The following is a 7,948-nucleotide window of genomic DNA, read 5'->3' as shown; positions in this document are numbered from 1 at the left end:
ATTATCGATAGATTGAAATAAAACAAAAATTCTTCTATGAATCTCAATTCAGTGACTATATAATTTTTTTGACTGACCGAATCCAGCTTGTGTGTTTGTTTAGACATCAAATCGTTCGACGCTTGTGTTTCCGATTACTTTTGGCTTGTATCTATTTGCAGTAGTGTAGTTTGAAATTGAAATGGCCATGTAGTTTTAATTCAATGATAGAGCCATCGAAAAGATCTCTTGCTGTGCAACCAAATGGAATAATGTCATCAGCTTTGAAGTGCTTATCAACCATTTCGTATCCATTTTTGTTCCATTATCAAACATAGTCTGCACTGTTTTACAATCAATAGCGACAAACTCATCATGATCATCATGTGTGCCACATACAAATAGCTCACGGTGCAGATATGTAAAAACGGTCGATTTTATTGAGAGAAGAACACCGTCACATCATAATGTGATGGCATGAATCGAAAAATGGGCAGCTATTGAACGAAACACCGACAAAGTTTTTATTAAATCAGGTCTAATTCATTTGGAATTTATTTCAGTGTGGCCGCAATTTTCAAGTCATTTAAATTATCATCAAATGTCCCATTAATTAATTCTTAATCGCTCATAATAGCTCATCCGCTATTCGTTTTAATGTTCGACGTGAGCGCGAGAAAAATTTCATTTTGACCCAGAATTGTATTGGTCTCTCTCTCTCTCTCTCTCTCTATCTGTCGTTTACCTTTTCGAGTGCAAGCGGGATGTTTATTCTTCCGGTGTTTTGAAGGAGTTCACATTGTGACATTGCATTGAAAGCTAACGAATCTTAATGATATATCAATGCGCATTAAACACATCTGCTCTTATAGAACGCCATCAATGAATTTCGTTTTTATGTGATTAAAATCGAATGAGACGTGTCGTTGTTCATTTTGTAAATTAATGTACATCGAAGCCAAAAAAAGAAAAACTAAGTATTCGTCATGATTGGTTCGGTTAGCGAATTGCTAACAAAATGGCACGAAGATATTTTTAAACTCAAATTCGTTTCGATTAAATATCACACAACATCAACGAGTTTCTGTGACAACCTTTATTGATACCGATTGCAAGCGCATCAGTACAATTCAACTCGTTGAACAAGTGCAAATTAATTCTTAATTGTTAAGCGAATAAAACGGTTTTGTGATAGAAAGATTTTTGTTCGAGAAATTTCGCGGAACATTTTTGATCAGAATATTTCAATTTTTCTTATCGGAATTTATAGATAAAGCTTGTAGAAATTGCAATTGAAGTGAAAAAGCAGTAAAATTTAATTAAATAACGATGGGTGTTCCAGATAACAATACCATGTTGGTACAAGTGGATTTTGAAGTATTTGGACATGTTCAAGGTGAGAATTTTGATGCAATTTTCTCCATTTTTTACACGAACCAAATCGCATCATTTCAAAGCAAATTTTTTTTTTTTTTTTGAAACTGAAATCAAAATTGCGAAAATTTTCAATTAAATTAGAATGGTCTAACCTTGAGCTATTGTATTGCAAAATGCGTGAGTTCTCAAAATTAGTACAGTATTATTGTTGCGAATGTGCTTTATTTAGCTGAGAAAGTATAAAACACTGCAAACGCTTTAGCAACAAGCGATTAAATGTACGCATTTAAATTTACTTGGTTCATGTGACTATCGTCAACTGAATGAAAATGTATAATAAAAACAAAATTCTCTCACGTATTTGGGATAATCTTATTTTATTCACGTTCTATGCGTTGGTTGTTGGTAAAGAAAAGTGATGATGTGATTCTTTTGTAATTTTCCTTATCAAGTGTTGACAATTCGCTATTCAACGCTCTCAATGGCACATAGTTTAAATACCACAATCCAGCAAATACATTTAGCTCATTTAATTGCTTTGCTTATAATTAGAAGAAAAACTCCTTATCAATGACAATGACTAGTTCATTATAAAACTCATTTGTTTACACAATGACGACGATTAATATTTCCTGCCTGTTTTTTTTCTGTTTATTTAACTATGTGTATGTGCTTATTCCACAGGTTGTTCATTTACAAAATGCGCACGCGAAAAAGCCGATTCACTCTCTATTACCGGATGGGTCAAAAACTCAAAGGCTGGCACTATTATGGGAAAAATGCAAGGGACCAAAGGAAACGTTGAAATCATGTAAGCAATGCATCATTTAATTAACAAGTCATTTTCATGACATTGAAAATTTTGTTAAAATTTGTCAACTGTTACATGGCATACTCTTGAATTCATTTCAAAACACGCCAATTGGAAGAAGAGTCATATTTTTCAATTGAAAATAAACTGACCGGAAAGTGCTGCTTGAAAAAATCAATCAAATGTCATCAATTTTATCAATCGATTTATCGGAGTCATTCATAAAGTAGCAACCATAAAACACACCAAATGCAAGTACATGAGACTTTCTTATTTGACGGCCATTGTTTGAATAGTTGCCACTTTCTTTTCAAAACTTTGCCAAAAAATGTAAGGCCTGGCATTTATTTCTCATATTTTTCACGTTTATGCAATGACAATTGTTATGTTGAATTGTACATTCATCGAATGCCTGCATAACAGTGACAAATAGAAACACACATACATATGAACAGGTTTTTGCGCCGCAATTTTCGTTCATCCGAACCAAACATTACGATACAATGAGGAAATTACGTTTGATATTTATTCAACGCTAATTTTTCACAAATAAGTTCAAGTTCAGTGTAGTGCGGCTGTTTTTTTTTTCATAATTTAACGCCACATATATCTCATTGAAATTGAAGCAACATCAACAAAAAAATCAAGACAAATTGTTTTTGACTTTCTTTTTGTTTTAGTTTCCTTCTTCAAATCACATTATATTTATTTATTGTTACAGGATTTCGTGGTTGCGAAATGAAGGATCGCCAGGTTGTAAAATTGAGAAATTAGAACTGACCAACCCCAAGAATTTGTCACGATACGATTATCCCAATTTTGCCATTCGATTTTAAGCAAATAATTTTTACACTACATCCTATATTGTCACCCAATACCGTACCACTCTACCGATTAGGATTTTTATTTCGTATGTTTTAAGTTAAAACGATGTTTACAAACTTTTCTCAATATATTTAATAAATCATTAATATACTTGCCAACTTATGAAAAATTCACCTTTTTTTTCTTTCTTAACTATGTCTACACTTGTTCTTTATTATTGTTTTCGCTCGTTGACTCATGCGATTTTTCACACAAGTTGACATGAAAATCACACCGAATTTTTCTATCTCTCGAAACTTCTGTCGACACAGATTTCGGATATTTTTCTTTCTTTTTTCGTTGTTTTTTTTTTGAACAACTTACCGGTTTTGAATGCTTTAGCTCTGTGTTTATAGACTTGCAAATTAATTCAATTATCACACAATGAAAGCACCTTCGGCATCCAAAAATACACTTATTCGAATCAAATTGTTATAGAACATATACAATATCTCTTGAAATGATGCCGAAATGTTTATCACTTTAGCTAGTTGTGTTTTCTTTGTTTGACAGCGTCAATTGTGTCTCAGTACTTGTACAAGTACGCATTAACACACCGAGAACAGATGGTCACATACACGCATTTTATGAAAACACAAGAAAAAGAGAAGAAGAATATCGCTTACATATTACTTAATATGTTCGCTTCTTTTAATACACGTAATATAATATGTAAACAAATGATATTTAGATGACAAGATAGCACTATGAACGCGCTCGTTTTTCTTGAAAGCGTATGACAGTGACATTCATAGTTTCACCGGTGGCCATCAGAGGGATTTTTCCATTGTTAGTCAAACATTGACATCGCTGCTATAAACAATTTATTTCTATTCCATTTAATAAAAAATCTTTGAAATTTTCTCATTTTTTGATATTTTTGTGCAAAAATTCGTAGTTAAAATGTCACACAGTCCACTGGACAAGATTCAAGCATTGGATGCCATTGAAAAAGAGATTATAACGTGTTTACAGAGCGCAGGTAAGCCTTTTGATGTTTTGCGGATGATGCGCAATTCAAAAGTTTAACTTAAATAAAACATTGTATTTCTTGTCAATTTGAAGGTCAATCGTTTCAAGAGCTTGGAAAAGAAAAAACCAGCCAAAAAGCGGTGGAAAATAATACACAACAATTTCTCAAATCGTTGAATATCATTGAGACAAAATTGTCAGAGCAAATTAATTATCTAACACAAGTGTCGACTGGACAACCGCACGAAGGATCTGGTTATGCATCGGCAAAAGTATTACAGATGGCATGGCATCGAATTCAACACTGTCGATCTCGTGTTCGTGAATTAGACGAATCGAAAAATAAGTATGTACAAGCAGCTGCACGGCAACAACGACAACAACAAGGAACCGCACCGGTTGCATCCGGTCAACCCACTCCACCACCAAGTGTACCGCCAAGTACTACACCAGAAACCGCAGTCACTCCAACAATGATATCAGCACCAAGTCCAGTCACTTCAGCCACAACACCAACGACAACCCCATCATAATTCATTATTCCATTGAACGAAAATTATTTCAAATGAATATTAGTATACATGTCTATTATTTGGATCTTAGAGTTTAAGAAAGAAAACTAAGATGAAGAAAAAAAACCTGAAATTAAATTCCATTTATCCAAAAAAATTAATAAAATTTTGATTTTAATATACTTTTCACATTTTGGTTGTTATTTTTTTCATATTGAATAGAATTTTCATCGGTTATGAACTTAGAAAATATCCATTTGTCAAGTTGAAAAAGAAAAATTGTCATTTTTATATACAAAAATTAAATGCAATTAGCGACAAAGAGCCACACTGAAAGAGTTTTCAAATTTCCAGATAAATTATAAAATACAAAAAATCTGTGCATTACAATCCTGCTATTGCACTGCCAGTCTGTGCTACGACCAAATAAAAGAATTATTTTATTTTTAATTTTAATTTACTTTATTGACATTTTACGTCCAAACAATTTGTTGCTTAAATAATTATTTTTCATTCCTTTTTTTCAAAAAATTTATATCTTCACCGTATGATAAATTTTATCGTTAAATGACAAGGCAAATATAGAATTAAATGTATAGATATTCGAAATGTTGAGGTTGAGTGTGGAATAGAATTGCAATTAAAAAAAAATGAATACGACAGTATAAATAATAGTTGACTTAAAATTCTATGCGCCAGTAATTTCTTCCATTTTGATTTCACTTGAATCAGATGATTCGTCAGCCGTTGTGGGCGTTTCAAGTGAGCTCAGTAGCGCTGCATCTGGATTTGTCAGTAGATTAATATCGTCATGAATGTGAATTTCTTCAGTTTTAATTTCAGTGCTAATCAGCTCTGCGGGCGGTTTCGGTTGTGTTACCATGATTGTATTTGATGTTGATGGAATAGCTGACAAATCCTGTGATTCACCTTTAATATACAGAATATCTTGTGTTGATGTATGCGGTTGAGCTTGAACCATTGTTATCTGTTTTACTGGAATGCCGGCCTCTTCAAATGCTTTTTTCTTTAATGTTTGCTTTATTTGTGATCTGAAATCGAACGATAAGATTTAAATTCTTGGCAATTAAACAGCATGAATTAAATGCCAGAAGGACAGATGAAGAAACTTACACAGTCCGCCCTTTGATTCGTAAACTGATTTGATTTAAATCATCGCAAAAATGTGTGATCGCGTTTCGCAACATGTCAATTTCCTCATCTGACCATTTACTCCTTAAATCAAAATGTTTTTTTTTTTTTTTGAATTAGGAACAAACACAACTAAAATCGAATGCCAAAAATTTACCCCGCTGGTGAGTCAGCTGTTGGATGGAGCTGCATTGTCAATTCACCGAGCCGATTGAAAGCAGCACTAAAAAAAACAAATTTTTAGTTTTGAATAAAAAAGTTTGTTATTTTAGCTAAATTGTTGATAATTACCCTGCTTGTGCAAAAATTTCGCCAACCTGCAAAACATAACCAAAAATTCATATTTAAGATAACAAATCGTATTTACCGAAAATATTCTGTGTACAAAAAATATGAGCAATGAATTTATTGTAACACTCAATTTTATTAGAACTTACCTTTGTAGCAGAATTCATTGTTTCGTTTATTAAATAGTGGATTTATTGTTTTAGCGCCTTCAAAAACTTTCTGCGGCTTCTATTATATTATTTACTGCGTCAATGTACGGCATTAAATGTCAAAACTACGTAGTACCCGATGTCATGTGAGACAGAGAAACAAAGCACCGTGTAAACGCACATATTTTTTTGACAAGTAAACAGTCAGAGTGTGATAATAATATACAAACACACGTGCGATTTCTTATTGAAATTCAAAGATTTGGATTGGAAAAATTATTTGTGAAAAGAAAAAAGAGTTATTTTTGTTGAAAAAATGGCATTGCCGAATCCATTTCAAAATTCAACTTTATCGTCACCTGTTTTGAGCTCAACGCCAAAGGTGACAAACAATGAAAAAAGTTTTCTTCCTGGCTACCGCAGCAATTTCGACATCAATCAACAAAAGGCAGAATATCATCAGCGAATGAGCCAACAAGCATCTCAAAAACCACAATTCAATCGAAATCAACCGCAAAAAAATATCCAAACTGAAAAATCAAATACACCATCGAATAATTGGTGCCATTTATGTGACTGTAATTTTAAGTATCCGCAACAATTGCAAAGACACAAAGATGAGCATGAAAAATGTTGGTTTGACGATTGCAATTTTGAAGGTAGTTCAATGTTGTTGAAGCAACACATTGAGACTCAGCATCAAAGTGGTTTGTTCCAGCGAATTAGTAAAATTGAAACGGATGAAGATATTGAGAAATGGCGTGAAGAACGGAGAAAGCGTTACCCGACCAAAGCCAACATTGAATTACGACGTTTAGCACAAGAGGAGCGAATGAAACGAGGTGAACGCATTCAAGAGCCAAATCATCGGTTCGGCAATGTGCAACATCGTAAACAACGATCATTCACAGAAAATGATTCAATGAACAATCATAGAACGAAGAAAAACGATAAAAAACGTCACCGAACACGAAATAAGAATAAAAGTGACGAGAAAATAGCAAATGACAAAAATGGACAACAAACAACAACCGTGCCAGCAAAAAAAACTGAAACAGTGAAATCAGAAATGGTCGGTAATAATAATGCATCGGCCACAGAACAACGTCCGGTTGAACCAAAAGAGAAAACAGTGCCAACAACGAATGCGTTGTCTGCAATTATGGGCATTTATGGTTCAGATTCAGACTGTGATGATGACGATGATAACAACAAAGACAATGACAACGTTGAAGCGACAACGTCTGTGAATAATGTGCCAGCAAATAAACAAGAAGAACAAGTTAACAACATAACTGAACATGTTACAGCAGCAAGTGATCCAATTTCAGAAGCCGTTGAATCGGATAAATACAACGATGCTGATGAATCAACGAAAAATATGAGGCGCAAACGAGATGCTGTTTTTACTGAAGATAAATTACCAATAAAACAATTTAAATCAATCGATTCGAGCGTGCCGAGTGAATCAATTGACCAAAAACCCAACGATAATGAATCGGATGACGATGATGGTGCTCCGGAAGAACAACCCATTCAACGATGCTCAAACGATGGACAGGATATTGTTGCTGGACCAAGCAGAATTCGACCACAAGAAACCAAGAAAACTGATGCAAAATCGACACCAGCGATTATGATGAAGAAGAAAACAATTGTGGATATGACCAGAAAAATTCGCAACCAAAATACTCTACTGGAGAAACTATTGCAAAAAGAAATTCGACATGAACGAAATGTTTTATTGCAATGCGTTCGTTATGTTGTTGAAAATAACTTTTTTGGAATTGGACAAAAGACCGATGAACAAAATGAACAAAATAAACAAAATGATGATTCTTGAA

At 33.5% G+C, this 7,948-nt stretch overlaps 4 protein-coding genes across 5 annotated transcripts; 3 read left to right on the top strand and 1 right to left on the bottom strand.

The window, feature by feature from the left end:
• The first annotated feature begins 1,080 nt into the window (after positions 1 to 1,080).
• LOC116341122 (acylphosphatase-2) lies at positions 1,081 to 3,161 on the top strand. Its single transcript, XM_031768000.1, has 3 exons — positions 1,081 to 1,375; positions 2,041 to 2,167; positions 2,889 to 3,161. The coding sequence occupies exons 1-3, from the start codon at positions 1,309 to 1,311 to the stop codon at positions 3,001 to 3,003; spliced, it is 309 nt and encodes a 102-aa protein (XP_031623860.1). The 5' UTR covers positions 1,081 to 1,308; the 3' UTR covers positions 3,004 to 3,161.
• A 652-nt stretch (positions 3,162 to 3,813) lies between these two features.
• Positions 3,814 to 4,706, top strand: LOC116341121 (mediator of RNA polymerase II transcription subunit 11). Its single transcript, XM_031767999.1, has 2 exons — positions 3,814 to 4,013; positions 4,097 to 4,706. The coding sequence occupies exons 1-2, from the start codon at positions 3,935 to 3,937 to the stop codon at positions 4,534 to 4,536; spliced, it is 519 nt and encodes a 172-aa protein (XP_031623859.1). The 5' UTR covers positions 3,814 to 3,934; the 3' UTR covers positions 4,537 to 4,706.
• A 292-nt stretch (positions 4,707 to 4,998) lies between these two features.
• Positions 4,999 to 6,218, bottom strand: LOC116341071. 2 transcript variants are annotated; one of them, XM_031767927.1, is made up of 5 exons: positions 6,105 to 6,218; positions 5,959 to 5,984; positions 5,825 to 5,890; positions 5,650 to 5,751; positions 5,001 to 5,567 (listed from the first exon to the last, which is right to left on the bottom strand). In XM_031767927.1, the coding sequence occupies exons 1-5, from the start codon at positions 6,120 to 6,122 to the stop codon at positions 5,204 to 5,206; spliced, it is 576 nt and encodes a 191-aa protein (XP_031623787.1). In that variant the 5' UTR covers positions 6,123 to 6,218; the 3' UTR covers positions 5,001 to 5,203. The 2 variants fall into 2 exon arrangements, with proteins under 2 accessions (XP_031623788.1, XP_031623787.1); XM_031767928.1 differs by lacking the exon at positions 5,650 to 5,751 and having other exon boundaries at positions 4,999 to 5,567.
• A 133-nt stretch (positions 6,219 to 6,351) lies between these two features.
• Positions 6,352 to 7,935, top strand: LOC116340986 (nuclear fragile X mental retardation-interacting protein 1; the record flags this gene model as incomplete). Its single annotated transcript, XM_031767790.1, has 1 exon — positions 6,352 to 7,935. A coding segment is annotated over exon 1 (1,515 nt), but the record flags the coding sequence as incomplete, so codon positions are not given.
• Between the last annotated feature and the right edge of the window lie 13 nt (positions 7,936 to 7,948).

Source organism: Contarinia nasturtii, unplaced genomic scaffold (genome assembly GCF_009176525.2).
Source record: "Contarinia nasturtii isolate CC-2019 unplaced genomic scaffold, AAFC_CNas_1.1 Cnas_scaffold_695, whole genome shotgun sequence".
In the NCBI taxonomy this organism is placed as follows: Eukaryota; Metazoa; Arthropoda; class Insecta; order Diptera; family Cecidomyiidae; genus Contarinia; species Contarinia nasturtii.
This window is presented reverse-complemented; position numbering and strand designations above follow the sequence as displayed.

Bases quoted from the DNA above. Each gene is read 5' to 3' on its own strand.
- LOC116341122 (XM_031768000.1), top strand. From the start codon at position 1,309: ATGGGTGTTCCAGATAACAATACCATGTTGGTACAAGTGGATTTTGAA. The intron at 1,376-2,040 runs GTGAGAATTTTG...CTTATTCCACAG, and splicing joins AGTATTTGGACATGTTCAAG to GTTGTTCATTTACAAAATGC. The intron at 2,168-2,888 runs GTAAGCAATGCA...TTATTGTTACAG, and splicing joins AAAGGAAACGTTGAAATCAT to GATTTCGTGGTTGCGAAATG.
- LOC116341071 (XM_031767927.1), bottom strand. The intron at 5,891-5,958 runs GTAATTATCAAC...TGTTTTTTTTAG, and splicing joins GAAATTTTTGCACAAGCAGG to TGCTGCTTTCAATCGGCTCG. The intron at 5,752-5,824 runs GTAAATTTTTGG...TTTTGATTTAAG, and splicing joins ACAGCTGACTCACCAGCGGG to GAGTAAATGGTCAGATGAGG.
- LOC116341121 (XM_031767999.1), top strand. From the start codon at position 3,935: ATGTCACACAGTCCACTGGACAAGATTCAAGCATTGGATGCCATTGAA. The intron at 4,014-4,096 runs GTAAGCCTTTTG...GTCAATTTGAAG, and splicing joins AACGTGTTTACAGAGCGCAG to GTCAATCGTTTCAAGAGCTT.